Source organism: Equus quagga, chromosome 15, assembly GCF_021613505.1.
Source record: "Equus quagga isolate Etosha38 chromosome 15, UCLA_HA_Equagga_1.0, whole genome shotgun sequence".
NCBI classification, from domain to species: domain Eukaryota; kingdom Metazoa; phylum Chordata; class Mammalia; order Perissodactyla; family Equidae; genus Equus; species Equus quagga.
Window position 1 is genome coordinate 8,498,685 of NC_060281.1, and position 21,205 is coordinate 8,519,889.

General features: G+C 39.2%; 1 protein-coding gene across 1 annotated transcript in view; it reads left to right on the forward strand.

Annotated features, from left to right (window-relative positions):
• The first annotated feature begins 643 nt into the window (after nt 1-643).
• The window catches only part of KHDRBS2 (KH RNA binding domain containing, signal transduction associated 2), a 515,709-nt gene continuing 495,147 nt past the window's right edge, over nt 644-21,205 (forward strand). The window contains exon 1 of the mRNA XM_046641311.1: nt 644-816. Coding sequence (XP_046497267.1) covers nt 726-816 — 91 coding nt within the window. The 5' untranslated portion in view covers nt 644-725. The remainder of the gene's footprint in view (nt 817-21,205) is intronic.

The following is a 21,205-nucleotide window of genomic DNA, read 5'->3' on the forward strand; positions in this document are numbered from 1 at the left end:
TGATTCCTGCACACTGGAGTGCGTCCGAGCTGCAGGAAGGAGAGGAGACACCTGTGCCTTTGGGACGCAGGTGAAGTCCCATCTACCTTCCTGAGACTTTCCCTGGTGCTTTCCCACCCCTTTAGCCGCTCGCTCTTCATCCGCATCTCCCCTGACGTCTTGGACCCAAGCTTCTCTGTTCGACGGGTGCTTTTCCCGCTCTGTCCCCGCTCCGCACCTCAGCTGAAGACGCCGAGGGCTCCACACAACTGGGCATGCCTAATAACCAGGGAAGGCTTGGGCTGCAAGAAGAAAGCGTTTGCACCTTCTGCGCTCCCCTCCCCTCTGCAGCTGCCTCCTGCCAGTCAGGCGATCCGACGTGCGGCCCCGCCCAATGAGGGCCCGCGGCCTTCGCGGAGGCCCCGCCTCTCATGGCAGCATCACCAATGACTGGTTGGCAGAGGTGGGACGCGTCCTGTTCCCGCCCCTTCAGTTAAGGCCGCTGGTGTGAGCCCGGGCTCGGCTCGAGCCGGGGACGACGGCAGGGACGGGCAGGTGTGGGCGCGGGGCCGCGCGGCGGGCCGGCGGGAGTGGCGGGCGCTCGGTGCATGGGCCAGTGAGGGCGCGCGGAGATCCCCCGGCCGCGGCGGAGGCGGAGCGGCGCGGGAGCCAGGCGCTGCCCGCGACCCTGCGTCCGAGCGAGCGGAACCCTGCGCTTCGCCCGGGGACGGTCCGAAGTCCGCGCTATGGAAGAGGAGAAATATTTGCCTGAGCTGATGGCAGAGAAAGATAGCCTGGATCCATCTTTTGTGCATGCATCGCGCCTTTTGGCGGAAGGTAGGACTTGCCCCCACGGATGAGCACAAACGGTCGGCCGCCCGGCTTCCCCGCGGTTGGGTTAGGGGAGTGAAGTTGGGGAGGGATGCCTGTCTCCTCCTTCGCAGAAACTGTCCCCTGAAGATGCTCGCTTCACAGCCCGGGCGGACCGTGCTGGGGGCGGGCAGCAATGCTCCTTCTCCTCTACGTCTTAATTTGGGGAAGACCAAAGCTACGAGATCTAATGGCAGTGGTGATGTGACCTGTTAGGATCGTTGATAGCGAAACCATCAAGTCTAACGCGGTCTCCGGGGGATTTTTTCACTTCGCAGAGGGAAGGGAAATCAGTTTGGAAGTAAATGATGATCACTGTAGTGGTCTAAGAGCTTCTTAGCTACAAATCAACATTTATTTATTTATTTATTTTTTGCTGCATTTAGGAAGTGATTTTGATACTCTTTAGTCTCATTACAGTCTTTCTCATGGAAAGTCTTAGAATTAACCTAGATTAAACTATACATGTTCGTCTGTGTGAATGTGGCAGAGGCTAAAGTGCTTATCAATTTATTTGAAGTGTGATGGTTGGGTACTCGGCGAGATACTGGTCCCTGGGAACACTTCACAATTGATCAACTGTTTTTACCAAGTGTGCATTTTCTTTTGTGTACCTGTAATGCTAAAGGAGATTTTATTCCCGGAGGAACATGTATATCTTGTCTTTTGCATTGCTTTGAAAGATGTTTTTAAACACACAAACATGAACTTGTGTATGACAGAAATATTAACCAAATTACTCCCTTTATCTGGAAATAATGCCGTCTAACTGCTAAAGATACGATATCGGTAGTAAGCTACACATGCCGCTTTACGAACAAGTCCAGATCTTTTTTGATGATTGCTTCGTTGATAATGAACTGCTTCATCATCAGACTGACTACAGTGCAGTTTCATAGCTTAGGTTGTTTTGGACTCACCTGGAGCAAAACTCAGAGTGACAACTTCCCCTCCCTCAGCCCTTCAGCAGAAGAGAAATGTTTTTTGAGACTTAGTTGTATGTGGAAGGAAGAATTCTAATCCTCTGTGTATGATACAAATAGGCATTAGGTTTATTTAAATATTTTATTGATAGATTATTATTTATAACAACAATGAAGTGTAAGATTTTTTTCATTTTTGCATACTAAATTAGGATAAGATTTGTAGTTAAAATATCGAACTATGAAACAACTGAACTGTTTTTCAAGGAACAAGTTGGTCTTGTAGAGGATTTGGGAAGGTAAAATGCAATTATGCTTGCCACTTCTTGGTTACTGAATGAAAAAACTAGAAATTAAAGTTGAAAAGTAAAGTCAATTAAGAAGATTAAACTCTCCCTCTACTTTATTAAAAAATAAAGATAACTATGTAAAAATAATAAGAATATTGAAAACTGAGTTAATAAATGATTAAATCTTTCAAAATGATTAAAAATGCAGTTAAGCCTTGTCAAATCACTTACTTCCATATATTTTTCAGCAGTTCTTCATTTAGCTGATGTCTTTAAAATGAAAAAAAAAGTTATAAATTGATCATTTCTCTGACCTGCTACTTGGAGTTCTCTGTGCGACTAGAGGCTCAGTGATTAATTCATCAGTCATTAATGAGAGTTGGTGTACTTTTGAAAGCTGCCAGACTAAAGAAATGTGTGTGAGAAACTCTTCATAGAATCATAAGTGCTTCTGCTGCAGGTACAATGGTCAGAGAAGGCTCTGCTTCTGGTTCCTTAACATTTTATCTTTCCCAGGAACTTGATTTCTTGGGACTCAGGAAATACGTTCTGATGTACCTTGTAATTTAGTTTTTTCCCAGTAGGGGGAAGCATGTCCTGCTTTTGTAAGGAATTAGCAGGAATAAGCTCCTAGATGGAGAGAAAAGCATCTAAGTAAGAAACAAAGAGATGTCCAAATTTCAGAGAAATTATAATCAGGAAAAGAGAATGGAGGAGTTGATGGTGATAATCTTTGAGTGTATAAGGAGAAATGCAGAAAGATGTATAGGGTTTAAATCAATTCTCTAGTTGTACCTGAGACTCTTTGTATGTGCTTATTAAAGAGTATAAGGTGAGTGTCCTTTGTCATCTCTAGTAAATCTTAATGTACGTTTTACATTATAGACCTTTCATTATCTTTTCAAGGGCCATTTGTCCAGATTTCCAGGTTTTGTTTCAGGTTGTGTATAGGAGAGTATTGTTGAGATGATTTTATTTCTCATACCTGGAAATGCAGTGATTGAAGGCAGTGGCTATAAATAAACCTGACATAGATATTCATTTGGAAGGAAGGTGCACACTGAAGTACATTTTAGTCAGTACTGGGCAGACAGTCTCAAGACTGAGTGAGTAATAAAAATGATCCAGATGATTCAGTTCTTCGGAATGATTTTCCAGAAGCTAATATATATAAGGGCAGTGATGTAAACCAATGAGCTTTCACAATGATTTATTTTGCTTTTTTGATTGGTGATAGATGCAAATCAGTGCTCAATTGCAACTACTACTTAATTTAGAAATGAAGGCCTGTGGGATTAAAAGTACTAGTTTGTTATTTTGTTGTCATTTGTTTTATTTCACTTGTTTCTGCTCTGTGTTTTCAGTTGGAAGGATTCTAAGAAAGCTAATGGGAGAGCCAAACATTTTATGTGTTTGATTGTTGCTTAGAAAAGATCTTGAATAATATGATTTTAAGTGTTTATAATATATTTTATTAATTAAAATAATTTTTCTCTTGTGATTATAATATTGTTTAATTATCCATTTGTTATGGAAGGTTCTCTTGAATATGATAAAACAGCAAACTCAGCATGATTCTAAAGTTCCACTCAGGCCCTGAACTTGCTTGCCAGATGAAATTAGATGAGGTTATTTATATCTATGCTACTTCTGGGAAGTGCATTAACCTGTGAATCCAAAGACTTGGATTTTTATTCCACTTTTGGCTAAACTGAATCTTGGTAAACTTCCCTTCTCCAGACCCAATTTCCTTGTCTCTCAAATTAAGGAGTTGGACCGGATGATCTATATGTTTCTTAGTAATTCTAATTAAGTCTGGCAGTACTGCTGAGGCAAATGAGTGCTGTTTGCGTATTCAGAACACCAAAATCAATGGTCGAACATTTTTGAAATTTTTCATTCCTTCCTAGTTTAATGATTAATAATGCATTTATTGCACTATAATATAATTTGAGGCATATACATTATTTTGGGCATTGAGCACGGATTTATGTTCTTAAATCTATTGAACTATTATCAAGGCTTGGGGCTAAAAATGTATATACTTGGAAATATTCTTGTTTGCAGTCAAGCATGCCTGTCTGCTGACAGACATAGATCTGTTCAGATTTATAGACTCAATTATGGTGATTCCAGAGGTTTAGGAGGATTAATAAATCTTGTCCATTTAGGAGTGTTTTGGGTCATCTGGTTGGCAAGACATCTTAACCTGAATTCTTCACAAATATTGGTAGATTCACCCTTGTTTTGGTTGACTCATGATGAAGTCAAATATTGCCAAATATCCCAACAGGTTTGGGTTTTTCAAAAACTCTGATGATTTTTTAAAATGGTTTAAAAACTCTAGATGCTATTTTCAAATTTTGTGGAAAGCCTGGCCTTCTGTCTAGGATCGGCCTTCATGTTTGCAGATATAGGTGAGCTTCTAAAACCACGAGAGAAACAGGGATTAGCATTTATCACAAATGCCGGTTTGTAGTCACTTAACTACATTTAAATTCTCAAGAAGGATCATTTTTTAATTTAGATCATGTTCCTTAAAACATTTTTTGTAAATCATGGTGAGTTCTTAAGTTAAGGAAAGATAGTGGTTTAATGTCTAAAACCAGCTTCTGATTAAAAATAGTATTAATGTGACTTTTCCTTTGATTCATGTAATCTCTTTTTTCTCCTAATAATTTTAGAATAGTATTATTTATGTTTATGAAATAAAAAACAAAAATTGGCTAAAAAACTAAATTCAAGGTATTTTTCATCTGCAATTAAAACACATTTATGACATAGTATGATATAGTGTAAAAATTCTGCTTTAGTAAACAAAACATTTGGGTTAGAATGTTGACATTTCTGCCTACTCTGAAATAGATGACATGTCATTTATTTCCTCTCTGATTCCCAGTTTCTTCATCTGTAAAACAGAAAAAGTAATGTCTACCAGGCATGGTTCTTTTAAGGTTAAAAAAAATGCTGTTTGTGACAATATAAGCAGTATTTTATACAAATATAAATAGATCCCTAATATAAATCTAACAAAAACGTGAGCAGAAATTATACAAATATAAGATGATGCTTTTAAGATTTTCCTTCACATTTTAATGGCATTGTGAACTTGACCTCAACTTGTTAGAAAATAAGCGCTGCCTGACTCTTTAAATCACTGCTGAGAGAAATTTGAGCTCATAAACCAAATTATGAAATAAATTATCTTATGAAAAATGATTCCAGTGAGGGTTTTTAAAATATCGTGCTCCCTTACTCCACGGTCGGGTGTCGGTGTTTCACCTGGGCTTGGTTAGCGCTGGTGCTGTGTCTTTTAAGGGTCATTCCAGACCTCCTCAGGCCTCCTCATAAGCCTACATGTCCTTTGCTCTTGGCAGCTGATTTCATCCTCTGTTTTAGTGGGAGAAATGGATGTGTCTCTTCTGACATTTTTCAACCTCTTGCCACCTAAAAACTTCCAGGCTCCTCCTTATAGTCTTTCATTCCCAGAAGATGAAATGTTTCCTTTTTCTATGAGGCTGACTTGTCCACTAGTATCCTTAACTCTAATGCTCGTCATCTCCTCCAGACTTCTTCTATGGTTACATATTTTCCTCAGTATCTCCAACTTCGTCCACCCTCTCCGCTCTTTCCTTGTAGCAGTCTGTAAACATGATCCAATCTGAGTAACTTAAAAAAAATACACTAGTTGTTTTACTTGCCAAAAGTAATAAAAATAATCTCTCTTGCCACTTATCCTCCTTTGTTTCCTTCAAGTTTAAATAATATTAGTCACTTCCAGCTGCCTCGCTTTCTCAGTTTACCTCTACAGAACTCTACAGAATTCTTCAGCCTGGCATCTGTCCTCATCATCATCCTAAAACCAGTGACCCTACTCACAGAATCATCTCCTCATTGCCAAATCCAGTCAACATTTTCTGGCCTCTCATCAGGTTTCTTGGCTGCACTTTCCACTGTTGATCTTATTCCAGTTTTTCGGCTTCTTTGTTGGCTTCCAAGCACTGCACTCTATTGGTTTGACTCTTCTTCTCTATTTCTTAGCCTCAGCATCCTCCATCCCTCTCCTCCCTACCCCAACACACTGTGCTGTCGGAGTGATGCATCCAAAATCAAAGTCTGACCATGTCATACTTTTTAATACAGTCATGTGCTACGTAACAATGTTTTGGTCAATGATGGACCGCATATATGACAGTGGTCCCATAAGATTAGTACAATACAGCGTAGGTGTGTAGTAGGCTTTACCATCTAGGTTGTGAAAGTACACTCTATGGTGTTTGAACAGCAATGAAATTACCTAAAGATGCATTTCTCAGAAAGTATCCCCATCATTAAGCGATACTTGACTGGAATCCTCTATTTTAGCAAGCCTGTTCTGATACCATGCCGGCAGAGGGAGAGGGGGCGCCACCCTGATACTTCCAGGTGGAGGTAAAAGTTCAGACCCCCCCCAGACATCCATTGACACTACTCTGGCCAGAAGGGAGAGGAATGCTTTATTACTACTCCCTGTGTGGCCTCTAGTGAACCAGGAGGGGCGGGAGCCTCAGGCTTGCTGGAGCCTGGTGGAAGTTCCAGCAGGAATGAGACTTCCTCTGACACCACCCTGGCTTGGTAGGGAGAAGTGCACCTCGTTACTCTTCACGGGGGTGGAAGTCCACGTGGCCTCCATTGCCGCTGCCGGAGGCCTCCTTCCTGTGGGTGGAAAGTAGAGTCTCTGTTCCGCATTCTGTATTCTCTGATTCCACCTGGAGGGGACAGAGTGTTTCTTTACAGCTGGGTGAGGCTGGAAATGTAGGCTCCCTGCTTAACCTTTCTCGACAGGGGTGAGCATGAGACACTGTTCTGTGTTGTTTTGCTGGAGAAGGATGTCTTTGTCTAAGTTTTCTTGCCTTGCTAGATTGCCCTGTTTCTAGTCCTCTGGCTAGAGAGAGTAGGCTTTTCTTGAGGCTTTTTTTTTCTTTTTGTCTGTTTCTGTTGAAGCTTCTGGATTGTCAGCTTTTCCAGTGCCCGCTTTGGCATATATAAGGCACAGTAAGAACTAGGGAAACCACTGCCATGTCGTTCCTGGGTCTTGTGGTACCCAGCCAGCCTGCCTTCTCCTGGCCACCTTTCACGAAGTCTTCTATATTCATTTATAAATAATATCCAGTCCCCATTCATTTGTGTGAAATTTTCTTATGAATTCATGTCAGTTGTACATTAATATTTCTTTAACTAGTTATGTAACAATAAGATGACCAGGATAAATCCATCTGGATAATGGGCACAATATTTTCCTCTTTATTATGTCATTTCAAAGAGACTTGGGACGTGGTACATAAGAGTGGGAGCAAAGTGAGGTTGGTCATTATTCTTAGTGTCTGTTTAAGTATACGGTGTAGATTGAAGCTCTTTGTTCCCACGGCAGCTGTAGAAGGGAAAGAAGTTTCAGAAGTAGTTTTTAGAAATCTTGGAAATAATTCTGTAATGTCACCAGCTTTTCTTGTGCCCTTGTTTGTGTGAACACATGATTTGGTCTCCTTTTTTCATCTGAATATATAAAAGAAATAAATCTTAATTGGAATTATATTCTGACACTGTTTTAAAGCTAGAAACAGTGTAACATTTGATATATTCATAGATTGAGATATGATCCCTTTTCTCACAAAAATGGTGAATTTCAATAAAATAAGCATGACATGTAAATAGATTTTTTTAAAAAAACTAATAGTATACTAGTTAATAGCTGATCTCCCAGATTAATGCTAGCAAACACCCATGTTACATGACTTCTTCCTTTTCTCAAGCACAAAGTTCTGAAATGATTGCATGTTTTGTTTTTTAAAAACTTGAGCAGTCGCAGCCAACATCCTGTGGCCCAGTCCTTATTCACTGTTTTGGAAAATAAGTTATTTGTAACGTATTCTCTATTACTTCATTTTGCCTCATAAACACTTCTTCCAAAAAGGTGTTGCAGTAGAGAGAGAGTCAACATTCAGGAACACCTGGATGACAGATTTCTAGGCTGTTTACTATAGACACCTTTATAGTTGCTACAGTTTGGGGGATAAATCCTCTTGGGCTAGAACTCTACCGCATTTGACTGCAATCACACATGCCCTTGAATGTGTGTTGGTAAACCTGTCTGTGGTATGTGCTATTGGTATATGAAGAGGTATCAGATGTTTATTACTTCTAAATAATCTGTGGGCGATCCAACAGTATACATAAGATATAAGTTAAAAAAAACCCAGGGAAGATCTGCTGGGTTTTATAGACCAATGATTTCATAGGAATTCAGAGGAGGTCATGACTCTTGTTGGTCATAGTAATCATAGATGCTTCTTCATCGTCAACATCATCATCATCACCAATGTCATTGCTGTCAACATTTATTGGGAGATTAATCTTTGTCAGGTACTAGATGCTTTGCATGCATTACCACAGTTAATCCACCCATCAAACATATAAGATAGTTATTAGCATCGTCCTTATTTTAAAAATGAGAAAAATTAAGAATTGGAGAAGTTAGTTTATCTCAGGTTACATAGCAAATAAATTGTAAAGCTGAAACTCAGCCTTTCTCATCCATAGGCCATATGTAACCATTACACCATACTGCCTCTTGTGAAAGAGACACAACTTTGGTCAAGCTTTTTTTTTTAGTTAGGAAGATTGGCCTTGAGCTAACATCTATCCCAGTCTTCCTCTTTTTTTTTTTTCTTTCTCCTCAAAGCCTCAGTACACAGTTGTATATCTTAGTTGTAGGTCATTCTAGCTCTTCTGTTTGGGATGCCACCCACATCAGCATGGCTTGATGAGTGGTGTGTAGGTCCATGTCCAGGACCTGAACCAGTGAACCCTGGGCCACGGAAGGAGAGTGCCAAACAACCACTTAGCCATGGGCCCGGCCCCTGGTCAAGCTTGAAGGAAGTTCAGATATACAAATCATGTCTAGGAGAGCAACGTGGTGTTATCATTAACTTCTGAAATATGTTCCTGAATGCAAGCATTGGATGAATTATTCCACAATATTGTTAAATAAGTACAGTATATAATAGGCAAGTACATTTATAAATGGGGAAATTTACCTAAGTACAGAATTGGGTTAAGGATTGTCGAGACAGCCTAAATTTTCTGAATGTCTTATGTTGACTGTTGTTTCTGAGGGAACTCGGTGATGAGGTGGCAAGGAACAGGAGAACATTCCAGGCTTTTTTTGGGGATCCAAAAAGGGATTGGAGAACGTTGTGTGATTTGCTGAGGCATTTTTTCCCATGTTCTTTAGAGAATTGCTTACATTTGCTGAATTCTTCTAGGAAGGGAGAACGACTAACTATAGGTCCTCTCTGGAGGCATTGTTGGTTTTGTGTAGAATTTGGAAACAAGCAGCTTTCGCATGTGGTCAGAAACAGCTAACTCAGCCATATGGCTTGATCTGAGTGTTATCTATAGGTTCCGAGGTTTTCGGGCTTAATGACTTTGAAACAGATTGGTCGGTATTACTACACTGTTATCAGAAATGGCACAATGGATGCCCATTTCCTTTAAAACATTAAAGGTTAGATTTTGCCCGGCTAATAGAAAAGCAGAATAAATGTGTTTTCTCTAGAGTGTAGATATTTTTAGCAGGTTCATAGAATTGTATGTCAGAAAATGATGGGTCCTGACTACAGCTCAGGAGAAGGAGCCTCTGTGACAGAAACTAGCAAAGAGGCTGAAGGGGAAGAAATGTGGTAATTTTGAGAAGAAAGGGATGACCAAAGTAATAACTACTTTTATTGACCACACACTCCGGCTTCAGTCCTTACGTTATATCCAAAAAGGCAGGTCATATTGTCCCTATTTTGTGGGAGAAGATAAAGAGGCAGATTAGAGGGTAGCATTAGCAATGTGGATTTTCTTTTCTTTTCTTTTTTTAATTTTTTTTGGTGAGGAAGATTGGCTCTGAGCTAACACCTGTTGCCAATCTTCCTCTTTTTGCTTGAGGAAGATTGTCCCTGAGCTAACATTTCTGACCATCTTCCTCTAATTCCTCTATTATGTATGTGGGATGCCTCCACAGCATGGCTTGATGAACAGTATGCAGGTCTGTGCCCAGGATCCGAACCTGTGAACCCCAGGCTGCCAAAGCATAGCGTGTGAACTTAATCACTACACCACCAGGCTGGCCCCTCAATTTGGGATTTTTAGGCAATATAACAGAAGTTAGGTAAATATCCAATTATAATGTGAAAGAGTGTCAAAAAGCAACCATTAACCATTGAACAATATTGAGGAATATTTCTTGTTTAAGGAAATACTTTTAAAAGAGTTAAATACTTGTTACTATAGAATTATTGTAAACTTTTAGAAGAGTTAAAAACCTGTTACTATAGAATTTATTGTTTCCTTTAAAATAATTTTCTCGAGGAAATTTAAAGAATTTGACTTTTTAGAAATTTGATTTACATGCAACAATACACTTATTATATAAGACTATAAAATGCAAATAGATGAATGAATACATAATAGAATACATTTCTTATTATATGTTTAGGAATGTAAATGTTATAAATGGGGAGATATAAGTGAATGTGAAATTGAATTAAGGATCATCCATGTCTCCAGATAGTCTAAGTTTTTCCTTCTGGAAGGCAAAAACTAGAATCTGCCTTTTTATCCATTGAAGATCTGGTGGAAAAGGGGGCCTTTAAGGCATTGTGTGAAGATGAAAGAACATTTGGTGTGCCGAGGCAGATGGCATTTTACTGTATGATATTGTTTGCAAAGGGACTTCAAGGTGATAGATGGCTATGCATTAAACCAGTATTCTGAAACTGGTGAGAGACTGGCAATTATAGCATATCCATGTAGGGAAAATCTACTAGAATAAAGCAGTAAGATAATTAAAAGCCATGTAATGGAATTAGATGAAGTGATAAGTATTTGTAATGAGTTGCGGTAAGCCAAATGGTTTCTTTGAGTAAAATGACTGGAAAATATATGTGTGTATGTGTGAGTGTGTTAAGCAGATACTAGACATAGGTAATCAATGAGAAACAGTACAGACTTAGTCCAGTTGGTTCTTGTTATCTGTGCTCTGTATTACTGAGACTGACATGTAGGTTGAGGAGTGGACAAGAGTTACAGGCACTTAAATAAGCAGTTTTCACAGGATCTGCAAAATGCAATGATAAGGGAAATAGATGATGCTTTAGAAGTCCAGGGTAGGGCACTTAAAGAAGGCTACAGAGATCATGGAAGACTTCAAAAGCAAGGGGCATGTTAGTTGAGATCTAACAAATAAATAGGATATGGCCAGGTTCAGGGAGGAAGAGGCTGTCATCTGGGAAATTTATACACAGATGCAGCAAACAACATCCGCAAAACTCGAAAAGAAACAGAACATTTAATTGAATCAGTAGAAGTTAAGTGTGCTATAGTGATTCCTAATAAGAAATGTATATTTGGTCTTCATCTCTGTTTCTGGCACAGAGCTCCTAAAACTGTTGGAACTTCTTAAGCAATGAGAGCAATAAAAGTATCTTTTGTTGTGGCTGGCCCCGTGGCCAAGTGGTTAAGTTCTTGCGCTCCACTGCAGGCGGCCCAGTGTTTCGTTGGTTCGAATCCTGGGCGCGGACATGGCACTGCTCATCAGACCACGCTGAGGCAGCGTCCCACATGCCACAACTAGAAGGACCCACAATGAAGAATATACGACTATGTACGGGGGGCTTTGGGGAGAAAAAGGAAAAAATAAAATCTTTAAAAAAAAATTTTAAAAAAAGTGTCTTTTGTTATGTTAATTAGGTGACTTTTGGACCCCATCTAAGGATGGGGCTGGTTGCCCATAGAACCAGCCATGTGGTCAGAGGGTTGGAACTTTCAGTCCCCTGCCCCTGACCTTTTGGAAGGGGAGAGGGGCTGGCGGTTGAATCAGTTACCAATGGCTGATTTCATCAGTCGTGCCTATGTAATGAAACCTGCATAAAAACCCCAAAGGACTGGGTTCGGAGAGCTTTGGGTTGGTGAACACGTGGAGATTCAGGGAGAATGATGAGCTCAGAGAAAGCCTGGAAGTTCCATGTCCTTTCCCCATACCTTGCCCCGTGCATCTCTTCCATCTGGCTGCTCTTGACTTATATCCTTTGTAATAAATTGATAATCTAATGAGTAAGACATTTCTGTGAGTTCTGTGAGCTGCTGTAGCGGTTAATTGAACCCCAAGAGATCGTGGGAACCTCTGATTTATAGCCAGTCTGTTAGAAGTACAGATAATGACCTGAGCTTGCAACTGGCATCTGAAGTGGGGAGGGCCGTCTTGTAGGACTGAACCCTTAACCTGTGGAATCTGACATTATCTCTGGGTAGATAGTGTCAGAACTGAGCTGGATTCTTGTGTACTCTGCTGGTGTCTGAGAATTGCATAGTGTTGTGTAGGAAACCCCTCCCCGCCCCATAACATCGAGATTGGACCCTGGAATCTGAAAGATTATGTACGTATGCTTGGCAGATACAGGAAGAGAAAGCAAGAAAAGTGTCTCTAAAGAGAGTGATAGAGGCTTCTCACACATATCTTGTAAACTCTAAGAAGTTTGGACTTTATGCCAAAAGCAGAGGTAAATCATTTAAGGGTTTTAAAAGGGGCAGGTGTGATATCAGGGTTTCATGTAAGGCATAGTGTGGCTGCACTGTTGGAGAATGGATTCGACAGATATAAGACATGGGCAGGTCATCAGATAGCTAGAGCAGCAATCCAGGAGAGAAGTTATGGTAACCTGAACTCAAATAATATAATGAGAATCCAGGCAGGAAGGAGTGGACAGAGCGAATAGAAGTTTAGCAAGTAAAATAGAAAGGATTAGATTGGATAGAGGAGATGAAAAGTAAAGGATAGTCAAGGCTGTTGTCAAGGTTGCTTCTTTTTTTTTTTTTTTTTTTTGAGGAAGATTAGCCCTGAGCTAACTACTGCCAGTCCTCCTCTTTTTGCTGAGGAAGCCTGGCCCTGAGCTCACATCGTGCCCATCTTCCTCTACTTTATATGTGGGACGCCTACCACAGCATGGTGTGCCAAGCGGTGCCATGTCTGCACCTGGGATCCAAACCAGCGAACCCCGGGGCCGCTGAGAAGTGGAACATGTGAACTTAACCGCTGTGCCACTGGGCTGGCCCATCAAGGTTGCTTCTTAATGATTGGTTTAACGGTGGTGTCAGTTACTAGGACAGGAATTTCAGGGATAGCATTTAAGGGAAAGACGGAAGAAAAATAATCTGCAAAGTTAACTGAAAGGAGTTTCCTAGAATGTAGGCAGGAAAGATCAAGTACGTTCAATGTCGGTAAATAGAGGACTTGAAAAATGAAAGATTTGGTTAATATTTTCAAGTGCTGCAGATAGGCCAAGTGAGACAAAGATTCAAAATTTCGAGTGGATTTGGCAACAAAGAACACATTGAGAGGAGTTGGAGAAAATCTCATATTTCTTCAGGTTGAGGGAGACCATGAGAGAATGAGGTTGAAAAAGAACCTCCAAGAAACTCCACTTCATAGAGGAGGAGAGTTGGGCATCATTGATCTGTTGAACCATATGAAACCGATCATATTTAATCATTTTGACCTATAAAAACAGTGCTTTTGTATGGTTTCTCCGATAGTAGGGAACAGCAGAAATAACAGAGGCGTTTAAGTGTAGTGATTAAGAGCATAGATGCTGGGACTGGACTCCCTAGGTTCCAATTTTGTTCTTATAATTAAAGATCTGTATTATTTTGGGGGAGTTACTTTAACCTCTATATTCCTCTTTTCCTCACATGTAAAATGAGGGCATTATTAGTTCTAAACTAACAAGGTGATAACAGCTGTGTATTACTGTTTCTTTTTCTCACTTCAAATTACAATGCAGTTCCTAGACTGTGCCATCATCTCTGCTGTCCATTCCCTCTGCTTCTACCTTGCTAACTCTCTTAGTGTCACATGGAATATCCTTATACAAAACTGCATCTCCTATCATAAAATTATAAAACTAATTCCTACTCCTTTTCTAAGACTATCTTTGAACTTGAGTCTTTCCTTGTTCCAAATCCATTGCGTGCACCTACTTTTTCTTTGGTAGGTCTTGCTGACTTGTTGGGACATGTGACTTCATTGACCACTGCTGCCTTCTTGATACATTTTCCCCTTGGATTTGTGGTTCTACAGTCGATATAGAAATTTACTGCCTCCTTTCTAATCAGTGAAGCTGTATCCACGGTGAGCATGAGATGGCTACCTGAATCTGTTATACTCCTAGAACCTTAAAGCTTGTAGTATAAGCATTTCTCTATGCCAAGTGACATAGTGTGAAAAGATATACTGTATGTATTATCTTTCATAGGTTTGTTTCAGGACTGGAGAAAACATTGACTGTGTTGGACTTGAAAGAAGACATGCTTATGTAAAATTTTAATTATATATTTTAAGGTTAATCATTACTTTAGGAAACATTTATTAGTGTGTTTATGTGTGTGTGGTATTTCTTAATCTGGAAAGTGGTAAAAAATGTTTGAGAGCTACTATTATAGTAGAAACAATGTGGTAGGTGAAGTCAAAATACTAGTGTTTGAATCTCAGATCTGCTCCTTGGTTGCTTTGTGACTGTGGGCAAATTCCTAAATCTCTTTGAGCCTTTGTTTCCTCGTCTGTGAGATGGACTCTTGTCAGCTGTGTGTAGATCAACCAATCATCTCGTGAATCCTGTGCGAGTGTATGCGCAGAATTTATCCAGTGGCAGGAATCAGTGAAGATTCTTTTCTTTACTCCACTTTGTCTGGTTTTCTTACTTTAAAAAAATTGAGGCAAATTTTATGAACAGTGAAATGCAGTTTTTAGGTATACAATTTGATGAGTTTTGAAAATTGCATTATCTGGTGTAATCAGTACTCTTGGCAAGATAGAGAACATTTCTTTCAGCCTAGAGTTTCCTTACACCCTTTTCCCATTAATCTGCTTTTCTTTTGGTAACTTCTATTCTGATTTGCCGTCATAGATCCCTTTGACTGTTCTTCAACTTTATATAAAATGGAATAACAGAGTATGTACTCTGCCTTCTTCCTGAGTGCAATGTACTTTTGCAAGTCACTGATGTTGTTGCATGATATTTTCAGTTGTTTGTCTTTTACACTTGCTGAGTAGTGTTCCATTGTATAAATATGTCACAATTTGTTTATCCAATCTCCTCTGGATAGACATCTGGGCTGTTTTTAGTGTTAGTTTATTATGAATTAGCTGCTATGAATGTTCATGTATGAGATTTTTGTGGACATATGTTCTCTTTATTTGGAGTGTAATTGCTGGGTCTTAGAGTGTGTATATGGTTAACCTTATATTATATGGAATTGTCAAATACTTTTCTCAAGTGGTTGTACTCTCCCATCAGTGATGGATGAAAACTCTGGTTGTTCCACTTCCATGCCAGCAGTGAAGTTCTCACTCTTTTTAACAACAGCTATTCTGGTGGTTTTAAGTGGTAACTTACCGTGGTTTTAATTTGCGTTTCTTTGATGATTAATGATGTTGAGCATGTTTTCATGTGCTTTGTGGCTATTTGTATCTCTTCTATTATTTAAAATGATTGGTTAGAATGTTGACAAATTTTTAATTGGATTTTGGTCTTTTTATTGTTGTAGGAGTTATTTGCACTTTCTGGATTTGCATCATTTGTTGAATATATGTACTGAAAATATTTTCTCCCAATATGTACCTTAGCTTTTAGTGTTTTTGTGTTTTTTCGTTTTGGTTTGTTTTATTTTGGTGAGGAAGATTGGCCCTGATCTAATATCTATTGCCAATCTTCCTCTTTTTTGCTTGAGGAAGATTGCTGCTGAGCTAATATCTATGCCAATCTTCCTCTATTTTGTATGTGGGATGCTGCCGCAGCATGGCTTGATGAGTGGTGTGTAGTTCTGCACCTGGGACCCGAACCTGTGAACCTGGGCCACTGAAGTGGAGCATGCAAACTTGACCACTACACCACCAACCCAGCCCTTCTTAAGTGTCTTTTGAAGAGCACAATTTATTAATTTTTTCAGAAGCCTAATTTACATTTTCTTCTTTATACTTAGTATTGTTTGTGATCTCTCTGGAAAATTTTTGCCTACTTCAAGGTCACAAAGGTCTTCTCAATATTTTCTTCTAAAGGCTTTATGGTTTTAGCTTTTAAGATTAGGTTAATGACCCATCTAGAAGTAATTTTTGTGGATGGTGTCAAGATGGGGTTAAAGTTTATTTTTTTTTTTAGATTTGCGTATTCAGGTATTCCAGCATCATTTGCTGAAAAGACTTTGTTTTCTCACTGTCATGTTTAAAGTGTTCGAAGATAGAGTGTAACCATGATGAATGTATAGTGTTTAAACAATAAAATATAGAAAAATAAAGATTATAGTGTTTAAATATATGTGAACTGCTTTCAAATGTTGACCCTCCAAATGTCTGTTCCAATAGAAAAGGAAAGAGTGACTGCCTTAGAATCATTAGGTAAGAAATACACTTTTCTTTTTTGTGAGGAAGATTGTTGCTGAGCTAGCATCTGTGCCAGTCTTCCTCTATTTTGTGTGGAATGCTGCCATAGTATGGCTTGATGAGCCGTGCTAGGTCTATGCCCGGGATCTGAACCTGGGTTTGGAGCATGCGCACCCAACCACTATGCTACCAGGCCGACCCCTGAGTATACTTTTCTTATTATAACTGGGTAGAAGGCTAGCCCTCCTAGAGGCCTTGGTGTTTGCTGAATCTGACAAATATAGCTTTCTACCAATAGAGAAGTAAGGTAGTTGCTGCTAATGAGCAGTAGTGATAGCTAGTAAAACCTGAACCATTGCACTTTCCTGAGTAGCAAAGTAGGTTCTTACTATATAGTAGGGAATAGTATGCTCATTAAACATTTCATTAACAAAGACCATATAATTTTAGTTAGTAGGTTATATGCTTTTTCTATTTTTGCAAGAAAAAATATATCTTACAGAAGCAATATATTGTACACCATTGGCAACCCTATCCTGGGTAAAACAGATATACCTGTAGACTAACAACTGAGACCTACCACCGAGGTAGCCCATTTATATCTCTTGATCTACAATTGCATATCAATTGCCAGCATTGCTATTACCATGAAATGTGATATACAGTTTTTAAAATTGCCCAAGGGCATAAGTGACTGGTGACTGTATGTTAATCCCTAAAGCACAGGTACCAAACCACTATCATTTAGTAAACACATAGGTATTCATCATGTCAACACTAATCACCAAAAAGAAGGTGTAACAGTGATCCAGACTGACAGAATACATCAGTGCTGGCATTTAGAGCCTCTTATAGAAAGCTATGAGAAAAGGAAATGTAACTATTTGTTTTCCTCAAAAGATATATATTGATACTTCCTTGGAAATGAAAGTTTTGATTAGATGACCTATGAATGTCCATTTTATCTTATATTTTTAAAATTCTATAGTATTGGACAGTAATTCCTTATGTTACTATAAAGGAAAACCACTTTTGAAATTTATCTGAAGATGAAATGTTAGAATATATGATTTATATTAAGCAGTAGTCCATAGAGATATTTAAATCTCTGAAAGAAAATTCTTTTTAGATGTGTGTCCAGCTTGTACAATATTGGTCAGTCTAAGATCCACATTGGGTGCAGAGGAGAGAATAGTCTCTGATGCATCTAGTGTTCACCTTTGGTACCTCATTTTGACCATTCCCAACTAGAAATGAAAAAATCAGTACAGCTTTTCTCAGATGCAGTTCACTTTGTAGTCCCTAATAACTCATAGTCTATAATTGATGTTTTAGAGGGTTCTCTAAGTTTGTTTTGACCTCTATTCTCTCCACCCCCAGTCATCTTCCTAGAGCACTGTGTTACTGACCCTTGTTCGCCTGGCTGCCGCCAGATGGGTCAGAGCGGCCACCAGCTCTTTCAGGTGCACAACTGGCATTAAAAATGAGGAGAAGCCAACCAATGTGGGCTGGTTCCTAATTCAGAGGAAATGTGAACTCTGGGGTGGTAGGCTGAGTGCAGGCAGAGCGAGGCTGATATGAGAGAGAATTTCCTGAGTTGCCTGTGGCCTTCCGATGAAGTCTTTCAAGGGGCCCAATGGACCCTGGTTCCTTGAGAAATCCCAGGATTTTTCCAAGCTAGGCACTTTTCTGATAATTATTTAAGGTTGCTCCATGTGGTTTATGTTGTTTGCAACCAAAATATAACTTTGAGAAAACAGAACTGGGCCTAGGATAACAGCAGTCTCTTGTAATGTTTTAGTTTGGGTTCCCCTAAAAGCAGACCCTGAGAGGACGATTTGAATGTGGAAACGCACTTGTACTAATTGCCAGCACTGAATCGAACAAAAATGCCAAAGCAACTTTATTAATCTCTAAAGAGTTGGCATTTTTCTTTGTTTGAATGCTAATTATAATTATACATAAATTAAAAATGCCTATATAATATAGAGAATTATTTAACACATTGCGTTTTCAAACTTCTATTAATTCTGGCAGATGGAAGTAAGAAGGACAAAGAATACAGCCATTAGGTTGTCCTAGTCTCTGTCGACATCTTCCTTGCTGATGGTATGTTAGGATAGATATGTTTTTCAGATTTGCCCTCTATTCATTTTGGGTGAAGTTGAGTCCAGATTTATTCAGCAAGAGGTGCATAATGTCTTACAGTTTTCTCCAGAAGTAGACCTTGAAACAAATATTGGAGTGCAAGAAATTTATTTTGGAGGTGACCTCAAGAAATGGGGGTTGCCCATGAAGGAAAGACAGCCAACAAAGGTTTTTTTTTTTTTTTTTAAATCAAGCAAGTTACTAGTATAGGCAATTGATGCTTATCACATTGGGCAATTTTGGGAGCCAGTATAAAATACATACAAGCTGAGGGAGCTAGGGTATTTATACCAAATCCTGTCAGCAATTGGTTGAGAGCAGGCCCTAGCCAGCATTAATTCACTGACATGTCATGCTCATCTTTTGGGGGCAAAGAAGCAGGCTGTGACAGTCGCTGACAGCCCTTAGGCAAGAAATGTCTAGGGCCTGGCTGCTGTAAGTTGGGCAGATGTGTGCCCGAAGTTGAAAGGATGAAGAAAGATAGGCAAGCACAGACACGGACTGCAACAATGCGTAAGATGCTATCATGTAAGATTACTTTCATCAGCTTTTTGGGTGTGTAGGACAAACAAAACATGTGAGAGTCCCCTGTGAATCAGAAAAGAGTCAACTAAATAGGGAGGAAGATGGGTTGTCTACCCAACCTCCTCCGGCCCCTCAAACAACAAATGGAGAAACAGAAACTGGGTTTGGAGGGTCCCTCCCCCGAAATGTTTCTCTGAACGAACTTTGGAATAATGCTGCTCTTTATTGAACTGAGGCAAAATATTGTAGCTGCCTGATAACAGCCTGCCACGTTACAAATCACCACTTGCAAGGTCACACAAGGTGCCTTTAGAAAAAGCTAAATGAATTACTCAAATAGTATGTTTGTATTCAAAAGGGAAATAGCTGGTAGTTTGGGAGTGACAGCCTTTTCTTTTGATTTCAAAAGGCCCATTGCTATGCTCTGCCTTTCCATTTGCGCTGGGAGCTGAAAGCCTGCAGAGAGCAGGTGAATAGAAGATATTTCTAATTGAGAAAGAAAATAAGAAAAGAATTTTTGCAAAATGGTCACAAAGTCTTTCTTTTTACTATTGTAATATTTCTAGACTTTCGGGTTGGTTAAACTAAATATAATTGAAAATACAACATTTAGCTAATTCATTTTCTTAATCCTTCTTCAATTGACTTTCTTATTTGAAAAAAAATAGCCTGTAGTTTTTAATACTTTTTTTGTGTTAAGTCTGGAAGAGTCTGTTTAATTTAACTACTAATGATTTGTCTCAAAAAATACACACACACAAACGCATATACATACATGGCATATAGGGGAAATACATACACACATACACACACACACACTAGTTACAGTAATCCTGTTATTTCTGCCCGTCAAAGTGGAAGATAATTAATTAGCAAAATTGGTTTGTAGTTAAGAGGAGATAGCTACTCCTTGAGCAAGGGTGGCATACAGGTGGCAGTTCGTTCAGTGGTCTGTTTTGTCCTTACCTCTTATCATTTAGTGACTTATTGTACGGGCAAGATCAAGTAAGTTCATTTTCCATCTAAATAATGTTTTGGGGTGTAATGCCTCACAGATACTCTGAGGAATCCCTATTGTATCTCTTAGTTTACTTAACAAGGTTTAAGGTACACCTTTCTGCTTACTAGTTCTCTGATAGTTTGTGAAGCTCAGCTTATTAAAAAATTATCCTTTTCTTTGTGAATATTAGCCAAAGTACCAGTTTCCTGTTATTATTCCTCTGGATCGATTGTGTTTTAGACTTTAATTTCATGTTAGATAGTTGGAATTGTTGATCTTCTGAGTCTTAGTGGGTAGGGGTGGGGACCTGACACACTTGCTTTTTAATTATTAGTCATGAGAAATTATACGTGTGGGATTTCTGGGATGAGAGTACCACCTTGAATGCCGCTTAGGGCTCCTTTTCAACTTTTAGGTTCAATGATTCTAATAAGGACTAGTGAAAAAGATAGGCTCAATAAATTGGATGATAAAGGAAATCATGAATTAAAAAGGTAGATTTTAGGAAAAAAAAAGGAAAAGGCTAAATGACAAATCAGTGAAGTTGGAATTATGTAGTTAAAAACCTCTAAGATAACCCTCAGTAATTGCAAAGCCAAACCACTGTGACGTTTCACAATGAGAATAAGATAACTTGAAAGTGTTAACAGTTCTGCGTGGGTTCTTGCAGAAAGAGAGGGTGATAGGAGTAGGAGAGGATGGAGGCTATCCTACAGGAAGAGAGGACAGCCAACCTATGCTCTTTTGAGTATCAGCCCTGGAAGTGTAGCTTCAAAAAGCCACGAAATTGAATTTGAAAATCACTATGCAAACAGTCTTCCTACTGAAATGAATGTAACAGCTATATTAGAGTGCATAGAATTAAAAAGAGTTATGGATTTATTTCTTTGGGTCTTAAGAGTTTTTGATGAAGGGAATGAGTAATAAGCAATTTGGTATGACATGTCCCTACAAAAAGAGCCCTTTGGCACGTCCCTGAAACACTGATAATTATTAGTTTTAAAATTGGCAT